This window comes from Schistocerca nitens, chromosome 5, assembly GCF_023898315.1.
Source record: "Schistocerca nitens isolate TAMUIC-IGC-003100 chromosome 5, iqSchNite1.1, whole genome shotgun sequence".
Lineage (NCBI taxonomy): Eukaryota > Metazoa > Arthropoda > Insecta > Orthoptera > Acrididae > Schistocerca > Schistocerca nitens.
The window spans coordinates 358,196,249-358,214,118 of NC_064618.1; the positions used below are offsets into that span (position 1 = coordinate 358,196,249).

Sequence of the window (17,870 nt, forward strand, 5' to 3'; positions counted from 1 at the left end):
GTTGCAATATGTCCAGATACACGAAACCAGCCAGTTTTCTCCACAAAGAAATTGATCCACACATTTTTGAAGAGGACATGGGACAAAAGACGTTCACTTTACGTTAATCATAAATGTGTTGCACAAACTCGTTCAAATGGCTCTGAGCACTATGGGACTTAACTTCTGAGGTCATCAGTCCCCTAGAACTTAGAACTACTTGAACCTAACTAACCTAAGGACATCACACACATTCATGCCCGAGGCAGGATTCGAACCTGCGACCGTAGCGGTCGAACGGTACCAGACAGTAGCGCCTAGAACCGCTCGGCCACTCCGGCCGGCCACAATTTCGTGTGGATCTTTTCAGTGCCAAACACGCACGTTATGACGATTCGCGTTTCCAGACATATGACTGTGACTTTGTCTTGGAAACAATCTTCTGTGAAAACTGTCTCCTCCAAGAGCCGCTGCAAGTCATTGCGAAAGTCAGAACGACGCTCATTGTTCCGAATAGTCAGTGCGTGTAACAACTGCAGCCGGCATGGTTTCGGATGTAGACGTTTGCGTAGAATGCGCCAAAAAGTTGACAGCACTGTCTGCAGTTCTATACTCGCAAATGTCGTCAGATTCTTTGGATTCCTGACGAATAGTTCCCGCACACGTTGCACCTTCTCCGCTGGCCTGTTGTTTTGCCGGGATGTATGAAGACGAGTGCAGTCGAAAAACTCTACGCGATTATTGGAATAGCTCCCCTCACTGTTTGAGGGGCCTTTGTTCCCGATGCAGAGTGGGCGAAGCGGATCAGTTGTCTTCGTGACCTACTACATGGTTATAAAGTCGTCGATTAAAATTTAGTAAGAGCTTCATCGCTAGGATTCAATCACTGGAGGGAACACTGGACGCCAAACGAGTCGCCAGATGAACGAGTAACCTCCAGCTGCATATTCTTGCAAAGGAAGAGGAAGGAAACGGTCTCCGCTAAGCTGTTCGAAGATCACTCGATCGTATTAGGCTGGACGACTCTCGTTGCAAGACCAACAATCAAAACTGGAGCATCCTTCCGGCTGATGCAGACATGTCCTGCGAGTGCGAAACAACAAACGTTCCGGACCACTTGCTTATACAGGGTGGTCCATTGATCGTGACCGGGCCAAATATCTCACGGAATAAGCGTCAAACGAAAAAATTACAAAGAACGAAATTTGTCTAGCTTGAAGGGGGAAACCAGATGGCGCTATGGTTGGCCCGCTACATGGCGCTGCCATCGGTCAAACGGATATCAACTGCGTTTTTTTAAATAGGAACCCCCATTTTTTATTACATATTCGTGTAACACGTAAAGAAATATGAATGTTTTAGTTGGACCACTTTTTTTGCTTTGTGATAGATGGCGCTGTAATAGTCACAAACATATGGCTCACAATTTTTGGCGAACAGTTGGTAACAGGTAGGTTTTTTAAATTAAAGTACAGAACGTAGGTGCGCTTCAACATTATATTTCGGTTGTTCCAGTGTGATACATGTACCTTTGTGAACCTATCATTTCTGAGGACGCATGCTGTTACAGCGTGATTACCTGTAAATACCACATTAATGCAATAAATGCTCGAAATGATGTCCGTCAACCTCAATGCATTTGGCAATACGTGTAACGACATTCCTCTCAACAGCGAGTAGTTCGCCTTCCGTAATGTTCGCACATACATTGAAAATGCGCTGACGCATTATGTCAGGCGTTGCCGGTGGATCACGATAGCAAATATCCTTCAACTTTCCCCACAGAAATAAATCCGGGGACGTCAGATCCACCATGGTATGGTGCTTCGACGACCAATCCACCTGTCATAAAATATGCTATTCAATACCGCTTCAACCGCACGCGAGATGTGTGCCGGACATCCAGCATGTTGGAAGTACATTGCCATTCTGTCATGCAGTGAAATATCTTGGACTAACATCGGTAGAACATTACGTAGGAAATCGGCATACATTGCACCATTTAGATCGCCATCGATAAAATGGGGGCCAATTATCCTTCCTCCCATAACGCCGCACCATACATTAACCCGCCAAGGTCGCTGATGTTCCGCTTGTCGCAGCCATCGTGGATTTTCCGTTGCCCAGTAGTGCATATTATGCCGGTTTACGTTACCGCTGTTGGTGAATGACGCTTCGTCGCTAAATAGAACGCGTGCAAAAAATCTGTCATCGTCCCGTAATTTGTCTTGTGCCTAGTGGCAGAACTGTACACGACTTTCAAAGTCGTCGCCATGCAATTCCTGGTGCGTAGAAATATGGTATAGGTGCAATCGATGTTGATGTATCATTCTCAACACCGACGTTTTTGAGATTCCCGATTCTCGTGCAATTTGTTTGCTACTGATGTGCAGATTAGCCGCGACAGCAGCTAAAACACCTACTTGGGGGCATCATCATTTGTTGCAGGTCATGGTTGACTTTTCACATGTGGCTGAACACTTCCTGTTTCCTTAAATAACGTAACTATCCGGCGAACGGCCCGGACACTTGGATGATGTCGTCCAGGATACCAAGCAGCATACATAGGACACGCCCGTTGGACATTTTGATTATAATAGCCATACATCAACACGATATCGATCCGCAATTGGTAAACGGTCCATTTTAACACGGGTAATGTATCACGAAGCAAATACCGTCCGCACTGGCGGAATGTTACGTACTTATACGTTTGTGACTATTACAGCGCCATCTATCACAAAGCGAAAAAAGTGGTCCAACTAAAACAATCATATTTCTTTACGTACTACACGAATATGTAATAAAAAATTTATAAAGACGCAGTTGATATCCGTTTGACCTATGACAGCGCCGTCTAGCGGGCCTACCATAGCGCCGTCTGGTTTCCCCCTTCAAGCTAGACTAGTTTCGTTCTTTGTAGTTTTTTCGTTTGATGCTTATTTCGTGGGACATTTGGCCCGGTCACTGTCAATGGACCACCCTGTATATCACCAGTGGAATACCTTGCACAGCACATGACTGGACTTGGCAAATAACGAGGCCATTGGAGTTGCTGCATTTTGGAAATGCTGATCGGACACGGAAATGAATGAACGAGCTGCCAGTCTCACGGAATTTGTTGTATCACCGACGACTATTTTGTCTGTTGGTTCTTCTACCTGATGTTTGTTAAATAATAGTAGCTGAATCGTACAAAGACACAAAACGCACACATAGCTCCATTATACGCCATGTTATGATATGTCTGCTCTGAAATTACGCCGCAGCGTACAACACGAATCTAAACCTGGAGATCGTATTGACCTGGGGAGATGCTCTGTCCACTGATATGTATCAGTTTTCTGTTTTCTGTATGTCTCATAGTTCTCGTGCAGTCTCTTTCTGTAAACCCGGAGGGACTTACGAATAGCCCCGTATGATATGTAAACGTGTGACTAACTGTACGGAGAGAGCAGGGTCCAGTGACCGTTGCCAAAACGTGCGCAGCGAGAGGCGTGCAGCGGCGAGTGTGCACGGCGAGCGCTGGTTGCTGGTTTGCTGGTGGCCGGTGGCCGGGCGAGCGCCGAGCGGCGACTAAAGGTCAGGGCCGCTGGGCGTGTCTCGGTGTCACCTTGCCGCTGCTGGCCGGCCGCTCCTCAATGGGGCCCGCCTCACAGGCTGACACCCTCCCTGCTGTCCGGTCCATGATAGCAGCAGCCAACCCAAATATTCACTTTCCGTTTCTCAGCCTCCCTAGCCCAGCGCTACGCTCGTTCGCAGTGTGGAGCAGATGTCGGCAATTCTTCTCCGTGTCAGGCTAGGGGCAGCAGAGAGATGGCGCTATTTGGTATCCAGTGAACAACTGTTAACTAGAGACGTCTTTGTGCCACTAACGTACGAATTAATTGCCTTTTGTGGACGTCGTTTCTTCCACATTTTGCTTTTACTACATACTGACGTTTCTGTGATTGATATATAGGACAGTTGAAAATGAATATAGTGATTACAAACAACTGTCAGATTTTGTGACCGCGGTTATTCTTCAGCCACAGGCCCAAGTTACCCGTGTACTATTTCTTGGATGAGTTAGCTATAGCCAGTGCTTTATTTATGACGGAAAAAAACCAGTACCGTAGATTGTGAGATGTATGTACGATAGAACTTTTAGGAACAAAGGTGTTGAGCCGCTTTCTGTTCGCTTGCGGTTGAACAAACGAGATACGATTAAAGCATTCCGTATGTTTTTGACAGTTGTGAGAACCTTGGTGGAAATTATGAAAACCAAAGTCCGCCCCCGGTAGCTGAGTGGTCAGCGCGACAGACTGTCAATCCTAAGGGCCCGGGTCGGATATTTTCTCCGCTCAGGGACTGGGTGTTGTGTTGTCCTAATCATTATCATCATTTCACCTCCATCGACGCGCAAGTCGCCGAAGTGGCGTCAAATCGAAAGACTTGCACCAGGCGAGCGGTCTACCCGACGGGAGGCCCTCGTCACACGTCATTATTATTATTATTATTATTATTATTATGAAAACAAAACAATGTATCCCACAAATTAGCTACCATTGACAAACAACAGTGAATGTGGAAGATGATTTTCGCATCTGAATCTGATGATATAGCCTCTGTGTTAACAAAAAAGGTTTTTCTGAAGTTGTATGGGTCACCAATGACTCGTTTTGACACTCCAAAGTACGTGGAATCCTGACTGCTTCGTGACGGCACTCTGCTATGGACGTCAACAGCGAGGAAACAGAGGGAGTGTGGACGTAAAACGGAAACCTTTCAAAGCTTTGGACAGCTTAAAAAACTCTAATAATTTAAAACTTTTAAGTTTGCATCCCCCGTTTTGTTGCCCTTCATGGCAAGTCATCCTGGACTTACATTTCAGCAAGATAATGCCGCGCACGGCGAGAGTCCTATTGATTGTCTTCGTCCTTGTTAAACTCTACCTTGCCCAGCAAGGTAGCCGAATGTCTCCCTAACTCGGAACGTTTTGAGCAATATGGGCAGGGCCCTCCAACCACGGCAGCCGCTATGACCGAGCGGTTCTAAGCGCTTCAGTCCGGAACTGCGCTGCTGCTGCGGTCGCAGGTTCGAATCCTGCCTCGGGCATGGCTGAGTTTGATATCCTTAGGTTAGTTAGGTTTAAGTAGTTCTAAGTTAGGGGACTGATGACCACAGATATTATGTCCCATAGTGCTTAGAGCCATTTGAACCATTTTTGAACCTCCAACCACCAAGGCATTTTGACGATCTAACGCGCCAATTGGACAAAATTTGTCACGATATACCTAAGGAGGACACCCAACAACTTTATCGACCAAAGCCAAGTTGAATAACTTCTTGCATAATCACCAGAGGTGCACCGTCGCGTTGTTGGCTTGCAGTAGTTTGTCTGCATATGTACACCACATCAATACGTTTCCATTCCATTCTGACGCGCAGTTTCTCAAGTATCCCTTATTCTAATACACATTAAACAATGTATTCCGCTCTTTGCGGCGCGGTGTATGCCTAGCGGAGACTCATGTGCTCGGTGCAAATTCTGCCACGTAATTTCTCCTCAGCGATACCTACCTCCCCTGAACAATGTGACACGTAGCCGCTCACGAATGCAGTTGCAAAGTTCCCGACAGGGATCAGCTTATACTGGATAAGCTGAACAGTCCAGTTTGCTAGATTTGGCGCTAGATGCGCTAGAAGTGGCAAAACTGACGGTGTTCGATTGTTTCCTTGAGCAGTACCGTACGTTCCTCAGACCATTGAAAACAGCTGGTTTTCGGTTATCGATTGACTGATCCGCTCCATTAATAAACTATGGAATAGAGTTCATGCAGCATGAAATGGCGTACACATATATGTCATACAAACTCAATTCCGACTCGATACCAGGCGAGCTAGAGTCGTTGTTATTGTAAGAGACGTCTGCTCTGTGTACTAAATTTTACACCCCAGATACCCCCAAATCATCTGCAAATATAATCATATACTCCTCCCACTATGCTGAATAAATACAACATTCAAGATTTCATTATTTGCTGTGCTTCCTTGCCTTGGCAGTTGAATGACCCGCATTGTTTGGTACACTTCGCATCTGAAGTTCCGCAGATTATTTCAAATGGATATTTGCAGGTATCCATTTGAAACAATGGAACCTTCAGCGTCTTCTGTGTCAATTATTGGGTTATTTTTGTAGCGAAGTTTCTGGAGACTGCGACGTTGTGAGCCGCGAACAATCCCAGAGCTGCGTTCTATGCGTGGGCATTGCGATCTCTCTCCGGTTACTTCACGAGCCGCATGTAAGGACCGAGGCGGTCTGACTCACGGCCCCAAATCTGGTTGCGCGTGTGTAGCCTTTCTCCGTCTCCAAGCTACATCGAGTTACAGTGTCTGCAAGACTTTCAGGATCCTTACTGACAGAAAAACACGGCAGTGACGGGAGGCTATACCAGAATCTATGCGGTAGCGATTTCCGTTTCCTCATTAACCACCAGCAGTCAGCGATCATAGGTACGAAAGTTGTATTGCCTCTCGTTTACGAGCACTATATATATATATATATATATATATATATATATATATATATATATATATATATATATATATATATATATATAGGGTGTTTCAAAAATGACCGGTATATTTGTAACGGCAATACAAACTAAACGAGCAGCGATAGAAATACACCGTTTGTTGCAATATGCTTGGGACAACAGTACATTTTCAGGCAGACAAATTTTCGAAATTACAGTAGTTACAATTGTCAACAACAGATGGCGCTGCGGTCTGGGAAACTCTATAGTACGATATTTTCCACATATTCACCATGCGTAGCAATAATATGGCGTAGTCTCTGAATGAAATTACCCGAAACCTTTGACAACGTGTCTGGCGGAATGGCTTCACATGCAGATGAGATGTACTGCTTCAGCTGTTCAATTGTTTCTGGATTCTGGCGGTACACCTGGTCTTTCAAGTGTCCCCACAGAAAGAAGTCACAGGGGTTCATGTCTGGCGAATAGGGAGGCCAATCCACGCCGCCTCCTGTATGTTTCGGATAGCCCAAAGCAATCACACGATCATCGAAATATTCATTCAGGAAATTAAAGACGTCGGCCGTGCGATGTGGCCGGGCACCATCTTGCATAAACCACGAGTTGTTCGCAGTGTCGTCTAAGGCAGTTTGTACCGCCACAAATTCACGAAGAATGTCCAGATAGCGTGATGCAGTAATCGTTTCGGATCTGAAAAATGGGCCAATGATTCCTTTGGAAGAAATGGCGGCCCAGACCAGTACTTTTTGAGGATGCAGGGACGATGGGACCGCAACATGGGGCTTTTCGGTTCCCCATATGCGCTAGTTCTGTTTATTGACGAAGCCGTCCAGGCAAAAATAAGCTTCGTCAGTAAACCAAATGCTGCCCACATGCATATCGCCGTCATCAATCCTGTGCACTATATCGTTAGCGAATGTCTCTCGTGCAGCAATGGTAGCGGTGCTGAGGGGTTGCCGCGTTTGAATTTCGTATGGATAGAGGTGTAAACTCAGGCGCATGAGACGATACGTGGACGTTGGCGTCATTTGGACCGCAGCTGCAACACGGCGAACGGAAACCCGAGGCCGCTGTTGGATCACCTGCTGCACTAGCTGCGCGTTGCCCTCTGTGGTTGCCGTACGCGGTCGCCCTACCTTTCCAGCACGTTCATCCGTCACGTTCCCAGTCCGTTGAAATTTTGCAAACAGATCCTTTATTGTATCGCTTTTCGGTCCTTTGGTTACATTAAACCTCCGTTGAAAACTTCGTCTTGTTGCAACAACACTGTGTTCTAGGCGGTGGATTTCCAACACCAGAAAAATCCTCTGGTCTAAGGAATAAACCATGTTGTCTACAGCACACTTGCACGTTGTGAACAGCACACGCTTACAGCAGAAAGACGACGTACAGAATGGCGCACCCACAGACTGCGTTGTCTTCTATATCGTTCACATCACTTGCAGCGCCATCTGTTGTTGAAAATTGTAACTACTGTAATTTCGAAAGTTTGTCCGCCTGAAAATGTAGTGTTGTCCCAAGCATATTGCAACAAACGGTGTATTTCTATTGCTGCTCGTTTAGTTTTTATTGCCGTTTCAAATATACCGGTCATTTTTGAAATATACGTGGCTAGCGCGCGTGCGAGCGCGATTTTGTGTGTGGGCGTGCGAGCGTCCCGGATTCGACTCGAACCACTAACTTAGCTTAGTCGATGAGAGCATTGCCGAAGGTAAAATTTATAAGTTCCACCCTCGCTTATCTAACTTATGACGTGAGCGCCTCAGGAGAGGCAAATAACTGTAGAGCTAATCTTATAAAAAATGAGCTGGACTGCGGGGATTGAGTCATAATGCTACGTCTGGGAAGATATCTTTAGATGGATTATTGTTTTTGTTTTTATTGTTATTGTTGTGGACTCCGATCCGAAGGCTGGTTTGATGCAGATCTCCATGCTATTCCATCCTGTGCGAGCCTCTTTATCTCCGAATAACTACTGTAACCTACGTCCTTCAGAATCTGCTTACTGTATTCACCTTTTGGTCTCCCTCTACGATTTCTAACCCCGCACTTCACTCCAATAATAAAATGGTGATCTCTTGATGTCCCAGAATGTGTGCTGTCAACCGATTGCATCTTTTAGTCAAGTTATGCCATAAATTTCTTGTCTCTCCAATTCAGTTCAGTGAAACCTCATTACTAACGAGATCTACCCGTCTAATCATCAGAATTTTTCTGTAGCACCACATTTCAAAATCCTTTCTCTTCTTGTCTCCACTGCTTATCCTTTATGCACTGATGAGCCAAAACATTATGACCACCTACTTAATAGCTTGTTTGTCCGGCTTTAGACCGAAATATATCACTGATTCTGCGTATGAGGCATCCGACAGTTTGTTGATAGGTTTGCGGAGGTATTTGGCTTTAGATTTCTACGCTCAGGTCATGTAATTCGGGTAAATAACGGGCCGCTTATTTGCGTACGCGTGATGGTGTCCGATAGCGATCCGTATTGGTTCTATGGGATTTGAACTAGGCGAATTTGCTGTGTCGTCCGAACGAAACACAAACAGGACAAAAGCACCGCAGGTGCAAAGATGCGAGCTGGTACGTGCTATAGAGTCTCGCCATTTGCGGGCGGCGCTGAGGATGAAGAATCGACTCCGCCTCGGCAGATTACAATCCGCTAATGACCGGACGACAACGGACAGAAGCCTATTCGTAAGCCAGAAGAGCAGCTCTCGCCCACTTGGATATAGATCATCGTCCAGGGCTGACTTAGATAACTTCGTTTAGGGAACTCTTAAGAAGTGAAAAGACAGTTGCTGTAAATTGCATTTTTTATATAAGTTTATCTGTGATTATTTACACTTAGTCACTTAGAGCCTTTTCTGTGTTACAGTACATGTAGTATTCCAGACTTCATTGTTCAACCAGTCACAAAGATAATAAACCTTTTTAACTCATTGGTGTGACTGTTACTGATTTGTTGGAGTACTGTAGAACTTTCTTTCTCCTATCCTTTTACCTGACCCTGCGGCACAGCTGTGTAACAGTGGCAGGGAGAAATTGTCTTAGCGGTGTACTGCACCAGAAGCCGTTTCGCGAACTCACAGCCTCGGCCTCCACAGCAGCAGCGACGAGGCCTTCACAAAAGAATTTGGCCACCGAGATATCAATATGAGACCATTATGACACTCCTCAAACCACTGTAGCATCGTTCTGGCACCAAGAGACGGACAATTATACTGTAGAAAATTGACATCGCAGTCGGGGAAGACAACGAGATGAAGGGATGCAGGTGGTTCGCAGCTGTCAGCGTGTCTTCGATTACTACCAAAGGTCCAATGCAAGCGCAGGAGGATGTCTGCCATAGCGTAACACTGCTCCCACCAGCCTGCGTCCGTGGCGTGCTGCACGTTTCGAGCCGCCGTTCAACTCAATGATGGCGTTTCTGAAGACGACCATCGACCTAGTGGAGAAAAAATGTTATTCACCCAAAGAGCCGACACGTTTCCATTGATCGACGGTCGAATCCCGATGGTCCCATGCCCACTGCAATCGTAATTGACAATGCCGTTGTGTCAGCATGTGAACAGGTAGGGGTGGTCTGCTGCGGAGTGCCATATTCAGCAATGTACGGTGAACGTCGTGCTCCGAAACACTTGTGCGTGCACCAGCATTGTGCTTTTCCGGCGGAGATGCCAAAGATCACCATCTATCCTACTTTACAGAGTAGACAAGTCTCCGAATCCCACATCTTTTGAAGAGTCTTGGATGTCCAACCATTTAGCGCCTAGTGTTAGTGTCACTGTCCTTCTACCCCTTTCCACAGTAACTCGTGGACTTTCGACGAGCTTCGCCGTTTTTGAGTTACTCACTTACAGGCTCTGCGTAATAATGACCTGTCCTTTGTGGAAGTCGCCTATATTAATGGATTTCCTTATTTGGATCACATATCTTCGCCAAGGTGCTTCCCCGTCCGTGTATACTCCGCTTACACACTTTTGTTACTACGACACGCACCCCCAATGCCACCAGATGGCATGCAACTTTGCGGTGGGATTTGGTCATAATGTTTTGGCTTATCAGTGTATGACTTCCATTCACGGTTACACTCCAGAAAAGATTTTGTAACACTTAAATCTTTGTTCGGTGTTAATACATACCTCTTCTTCAAAAGCGCCTTTCTTGCCATTCCCAGTCTTCCTCTTATATCTTCTCTACTTCGACCATCATCAGTTATTTTGCTGTCCAAATAGTAAAACTCATGAAATGCTTATAGTATTTGAAAACAAGCAGTGATAATAAATTAAATATATCTTTTGTCTTTTATTTTTCTTTTATTTTGGCTCGAAAAATGTGTGAAAAATGTATTAGTGTGTAAAACTTTATCTTATTACAGCTTACAATAGCCTCCAACCCTCATTTACGTGTATTTTTGCTGGTGGCTGAACCTACCTCTCTATCTGCCCTCGCTCTCTACAGACTGATAATTATACACAACATGCAATACTGATAATTCAAAAACTTTAATTCGTCTATGGGAGAACGTAAGAAGATAGGCAACGATGCGTATACTATATTATCTGTGGCTAACATTAGTCAGGCAGAGGTAAATATCTAAGTTATTACTTGAAATTTAGTTAAAAAACTTCAGGGGGATGCTGCTACCCACGATGGAAGGCGGAAAGCCTATAAGATGTTGCGGGTCTCAACCTCAAGAGCCGGCTTGGCACACAGTTTTAATTTGTCAGGAAATTTCAAATAATGCACACTCGATTGCGGGTAAAATGTTTATTCTGTAATATGGTTGTCTAGAGATAAAGGCCCTCACAGGAATAATGAAGTTTGAAGTGTCATAGTGCACTGACTGAATGAGCGAAGCATCATGTCATGACAGTTTCGATCCGGTCTGCAACGAGTCATGAGTCTTCTGACTGATTTGAAGCGGCCCGCCACGACTTTCTTCCCTGTGCCCACTTCATCATCTCAGAGTACCACCTACGCGTAAAGTCCTCAGTTATTTGCTAGATATATTCTAATATCTGTCTCTCTCTCTCTCTCTCTCTCTCTCTCTCCCTCTCTCTCTCTCTACATATTTTACCTTCTACGGCTCGATGTAGTACCATGTATGTAATTCCCTTAGTCTCAACAAATTTATTATCATCCTGACCTTTATTCTTGTCATTTCTTCCACACATTCATTTCCTTTGGCTAGTTGTGCGGAGAACTTTCTCATTTTTTATCTTATCAGGCAATCTACTTTTCAACATCTCAATTCTTCGATTCTCTTCTTTCCCGGTTTTCCCACAGTTCACTATTCACATTCATGCGATGCTTCCATACGATGCTGCGCTTCAAACGCAAGTTGTCAAGAGTTTCTTCTTCAGACTGAGACCGGTGTTGCCCCACTTTGCACAAGGTAGTCTGCTTTTTATGTCATCCTTCCTTCGCCCCTCATGAACTATTTTGCTTCCAAGGTAGCGGAGTTCCTTCACTGCGTGTACATCAATGCCCCCAATTTCGAAATTAAATTTGTTGTTAATCCCATTTATGCTACTCATTGTTGTCGTCTTTCTTCGATTTTCTCTCAATCTGTATTCTGTGCTTCCGCATCTGTAACTGAGTAGTCAGCGTAGATGGCTGTCATGTGAGGGACCCAGTTTCGATTCCCGGTGCTGCCAAGGATTTCCTCGGCGGGCGGATTGGTACGGTGAGCACTCAGTCTCGTAATGCCAATTGAGAAGCTACCTGAATTAGAAGTAACGGCTGCACGGTGTGGAAAGTCGGCAAAACGGCCGGGAGAGCGGTGTGTTAGCCACATGCCCCTCCATACTGCATCTGCATGATGGCGCAAGGCATCGACGGCCGGTCGACATCGTTTGGGCCTTCAACACCTGGACAACGAGCTCACAGCTACACTCTGAACTCATTAGACTGTTCTATCCATTAAACAGATCATACAGCTCTTCCTCGCTTTCTTTGCAGATAGAAATGCCATCCAGGAATCTTAACATTGATATTATTTCACACTTCAGTGCCATTCCTATTTCTTTTACTTCCGTCACTACTTATTCAGTGTGTACTTGGAATAGCCGCGAACAATGGCAGAGATCAAGAGAATACAGAATTTCTTTGTTTAAGTCCAGTCAACGATCACAAACAAATTGTCGTCAGACTATCGATTTGCGTATCGGTAATGACCATCTACAGATCTCCCACTATGCGCCAAATTATGGTTCAAATGGCTCTGAGCACTATGGGACTCAACTGCTGTGGTCATAAGTCCCCTAGAACTTAGAACTACTTAAACCTAACTAACCTAAGGACATCACACACATCCATACCCGAGGCAGGATTCGAACCTGCGACCGTAGCGGTCGTACGGTTCCAGACTGTAGCGCCTTTAACCGCTCGGCCACTACGGCCGGCTGCGCCAAATTATGGAGAGTGGTTACTTTTGCTGGGCAGCACTGTCGTATATGCCATTTATAATCATTGCTGTCTTTCAGACCATATAACAATGGTATCCGAACTGAACAAGAAAACCTCGTGAAAGGCAATTCTGCACTTGTAGCGGCAACTACACAATTGTCTCCCGTGAGATTTTGATTCTTAGCTTGGATACTATTGCTCTCTGGTCTGGAGGACAGCAATCATTAAAAATGTCATATATGATAGGAGTGTTCAACGTGAGACCTTCAAAATGCAACCACTTCATAATTAACGTAATAAAATGAAACAACTGCTGCCCTCGTTTGATGTTATTTTATCATATGGCATCCAGTTTCGGTGACTCAATACACCGCCTCCAAGCCCTAGCAGATGCTGAGAGGGTGAACTCCGATCGAAAACAAAATGCCATCAGTGGTCAAAATCTACGAACTGGCTTCCGTAGAAAACGATGTTCTGTCTATGTATACTAGAAGGAATAAAACTGTACTCGATTTTAAGTCCATTGTCCAAGGCACTAAATTTCTTTGACTAGTTCAGGTTTCTTGGCGTATGGCACAGGCACAGTCACAGTAAGAAAATGGCTCCTTTGGTTAGTAAGAAATGATTTCTCTTAGAACTCAGTCTTCACCTCACCAGAATGCGTCCTAAGAACTAGTCTTATGAGAAAGAGGTGATCTGTTAAAACTACATTTCATTTCGAAGCCCATTCCTAAGATTAAGTCGCTAAATTAGGCAAAATTGACAGAACCTGTCGCACTGATTAATTACACTTTCCAACGTTAATTGCGTGGCAAGAGCCAATTTTTTTTAATAATCTCAAATTATGTCAAACTTACTTACCTTACAGGGTTATTATGAAGTAGGCAATAACTCGTAGTGTTTCCTTGAATACTTACATTGTCCAACAGCGAGCCTTTTTTTTTTTTTAACGAAGGAAATTTTTTCTAAGAATAGAATGCAAGGAAGAATTACGAAAATTTATATTTTTGTAGCTTTTCGGGCCTAAAAAAGACAACATATGATCCCCTAGTTTTAAGTATGTAGTACTTAATGTTTATCGCATTCTGTCCATATGACCGCATTTTTTTCTAATCTGGAACTAAACGTCTGAAGTTTGGCGTGACCACGTGCTACTCATTGCCAAATGGTCGCAGTTTCAATCTAGGTTCTTGGAAAAACCATTCGACAATGGCATCACGGAGATCACCCATTCAACATGTGGTATTTTCTGGAAATGGCATCTACGTAGACAACCAACAAGCATGTTGGGGCGTGTTCCCGCCTTACACAATAGTGGGTACTTATATAAAAGTCACTAGTCACTCTGCGTCAATAACTGTTCCACGCTGAAAACATCACATGAACAGTAGTTTCCTCCCTGTATACAAAGTCAGCCCCAAGCATTCAGTAAAGTTGGAGTATCAAGAGGATTTCTAACGAAGTTAGTTGCACGCGACGAGGTCAGTTTATCGCCCAGTATTTCTTGCCTCTACGTTGATTTTTTTCCAAATTGTAATATCAACGAATCCGAGGACTGTTTGGTACAAGTTTTGTAATTTCAAAGTATAAGGGGTGATCTAAAATTTTCCGTTCGAAGGCCGTATAGCCCAGAACCGGTATGCCAATCAAGTAAAATCATCGTGATAACTGCGGCAGTCATTCCACCGATGCACCAGCATGAAGATAGCCGTTTGGTAAAACATCGTGTCCTGTTGCGTCAAGAAGTCGTAAACGCCTGCTGCACATCCCCGTCCGGCAGGAAGCGTCGACCCTTCAAGGCGTTTTTTAGGGACTGAAGACGTGATAACCGCTTGGGGAGAGATGCTCGAGTGTCTCCTATTTGAATTGGGTAACTTCTGCATTACGACATTTACGATCTGGTGATGTGCGTTTTCACGAGACAGCAGCATCCCGTAGCGCACCATTCCACAATGGTGGTCTTCGACAGACATGCTGCCCTATACAAATTCTTCATTCTCCGATGGATGTCTGCTGATATTTGTCCTTCAGCAGCCAAGAAAAGAATAACAGCACGTTGGTCCTGTTTGGACGCATTCGGTGTTACCATCACCATAGTGAACGCTTCCGCATTTTCCACACGCACGTCGGAACGACACGAATGCCACAGTAATCCATCGATTACATGTCGATGCTTATATACCCGCATCGGAGTCGTGCTATGCTGCAAATACGCTACACCGCCCTCACATGAAAACTTTTTGGTGCCCCTTATACATTCGTTCATTCCTGCAGTCTTAACATTTTATTTGACATGTATTTTCCATTACGTATTTATTCATTTTTCTTAACCAGTTAAGCGTTGTATGAACCAATCCGTTTAAATTACAGTACTCATTTCATATTAAGGTGTATTTACTTGTAATATTATTGATTTCTTGGAGGCAATGGGCCCACCTGACGGGAGACTTATCATCGCTGTTTCAGGAAAACACTTGGTGCTGGTGACGGATTCAGAAGCCGCCGGAGACCAATACGCATTCGACAACCCGTGCTTCAGAGGTGAGTATGCAAAATACTTTGGTTGTAAAGCGGAGGTAGAATAAGTTAAACGGCAGCAACCCATGCAGAACGTAAATGCAAAATAACTTAAACAATCACATAAATTACTCAATGAGAAAACGAATATTACTTCTTTTATGATGAGAGACAGATCTTCCATTTTTTTCTTACAGTTCATTCTGGTTAAAGTAAAAATTACACACATTATTCCTTGCCGCGTCTCCAAGCAAGTATCCTTGCGAATTCACTCAAGGCTAACAATTTTGACAAATCAGTTACGTAGTTCGTTACTTTTTTTGTTAAATAGCGCTCAGAATTTTGTAAGGGAATTCAAATTAAGGGAGGAGAGCTAGAAATTTATGATCTGGCTTGACATTTTATTTCTGTCAGAGGCAGCCAGGTACTTGGGAGATCAGTTGAACGGAACAGACTGAGTCGTGAAAAGAAGTTATACTATGGACATAAAGTGAAAGTAGAGTAATGGAATACAGTAGAGTCAAGGCAAATGACAGGCTGAAACTAGTAGAGGTTTTTTTCTAATTGGATAGTAAAATATCTGACTACAGCAGAAGGAAAGAAGATATAAAATCTAGACCTAGAAAAAAGTATATGTTGACATTGAATAGAAATTTATATGTCAAGAAGTGCCATGAGAAAGTATTCTTTGGAGCTTATCCTTATACAGCAGAAGCTCTTGAAGTTTGGAGATACAGAAGAATGCTGCAGATAAGATGGGTAGATCGAGTAACTTCAAAGGAATAGAGAACCGAACTGGTGAGAAGAGAACTTTATGAGACAAACAGTCTAAAGCAAGTCATAGGTTCGAAATTGTTTAGGCATTCGCAGTCACTTGTTGACAAACTGTCTGTCTGGCTTCTATCTCGGGGTATCCGGTCAACGTGTGTTTGATAATTTTTCTGACGTTTCGCCAGCACGAGTGGCTGGCATTGTCAAAGCTACACCTCCATTGCGGAAGGTGACACTTTGGTGAAACGCCAGAAAAATCATCAAACAAACGTCGGCCGAAGAACCCGAGGCAGAAGCAAACAGGCAGTTTGTCAACTTATAGGTTGACAGAATACAATCTGAGGCAACGAGTAATGATTAATTTGGTAATGGAAGGAAATGAGAGGGAGGCAGGGTGGATAAAACTGCTGAAGCAACATCAAGGCTTGAAAACGGTAAAGAGGCTCAAATGCAAGAAAGTTGCAGTAGTTGTACAAGACAGTCTTGAATGGAATGCTGTGTCAAAGCAATCATCGTATTGATGACTATAACAGCAATTCCTCAGAAACTAAGAGCAGCTGGTGAGATATAGAAGAGCGGCAGATGTTAAATAATATCAAAGTAGCCAAAGTGAACACCTGATCATTCTATGACTCTATGTTGTCGTGATGAATGCTAGTTTCTGTAAGAAAACTGAACGGTCGACGAAGACAATTCTTGAAGATAAATTTAGTTACAGATAACTAAGGTTTCACAAGCCATCGAAGAACTCAACCTGAGACAATGTATCTCTTAAAGGAAAAGGAATAGATAAAGAGCTGCTGAATTTATGAACTGAATCTGGTGACACGAAGTTGAATAAAAAATTGGAAAATGTCATCGTCATACAGATGTCAAGAAAGACTGGTCAAATCAGTATAAGAGACGAAGTTATTAATCAGATTTAACAAATGATAATAGAATATCCGCAGCTTTTGCAATCTTAGCAGATTTTTTATTTATTCGTATGTCTATGGCCCCCTGTCGGACAGACTGTTCGCAAGGTGCCGGTCTTTCAATCTGACGCTACTTCGGCGATCTGCAGTCGATGAGGTTGATAGGATGGTGATGAGGACAGCACAACACCCAGTCCCTGGGCGAAGAAAATTCCCCGACCGAGCCGGGAAACGAACCCGGGCCCAAAGGATTGACAATTCGTCACGCTGACCATTCAGCCACCGGGGGCGGACATCTTAGCAGATGAAACAACTAATAAAATCCAGGAAAGAACAACTTTAATTTGTTTACGTTCCCCCATAAGAAACATGAAAATTCCTGGAAGAGTTTACATGCTTTGTGAAGTTAAAACTATAAGAAATTAGAATTATATGAATACCTTCAGCTGCTAACGGGCATGGACAGGTGAAAATGTGTGCCCCTACCGGGACTCGAACCCAGGATCTCCTGATTACATGGCAGACGCTCTATCCATCTGGGCCACCGAGGGCAGAGAGGATAGCGCGACTCCTGGGGCTACTCGCGCACGCCTCCTGCGAGACCCACATTCTCACCTTATATGTCCACACACTGCATTCGTAGTGTCCCACCCAAACACACTCATTACTCGTGGAAGACATTCTTACCAATTCCCGTAAGAGTTCGGGGAATATGTGTGCATCCGCACAGGAG

At 44.2% G+C, this 17,870-nt stretch overlaps 1 protein-coding gene across 1 annotated transcript in view; it reads left to right on the plus strand.

Moving 5' to 3' along the window:
* Positions 1 to 17,870, plus strand: part of LOC126260907 (uncharacterized) — a gene marked incomplete at its 5' end in the record, with an annotated part of 472,435 nt that overhangs the window by 273,264 nt on the left and 181,301 nt on the right. Inside the window, one exon of the mRNA XM_049958364.1 lies at positions 15,402 to 15,476. Within this exon, the coding sequence (XP_049814321.1) occupies positions 15,402 to 15,476 (75 nt within the window). The remainder of the gene's footprint in view (positions 1 to 15,401; positions 15,477 to 17,870) is intronic.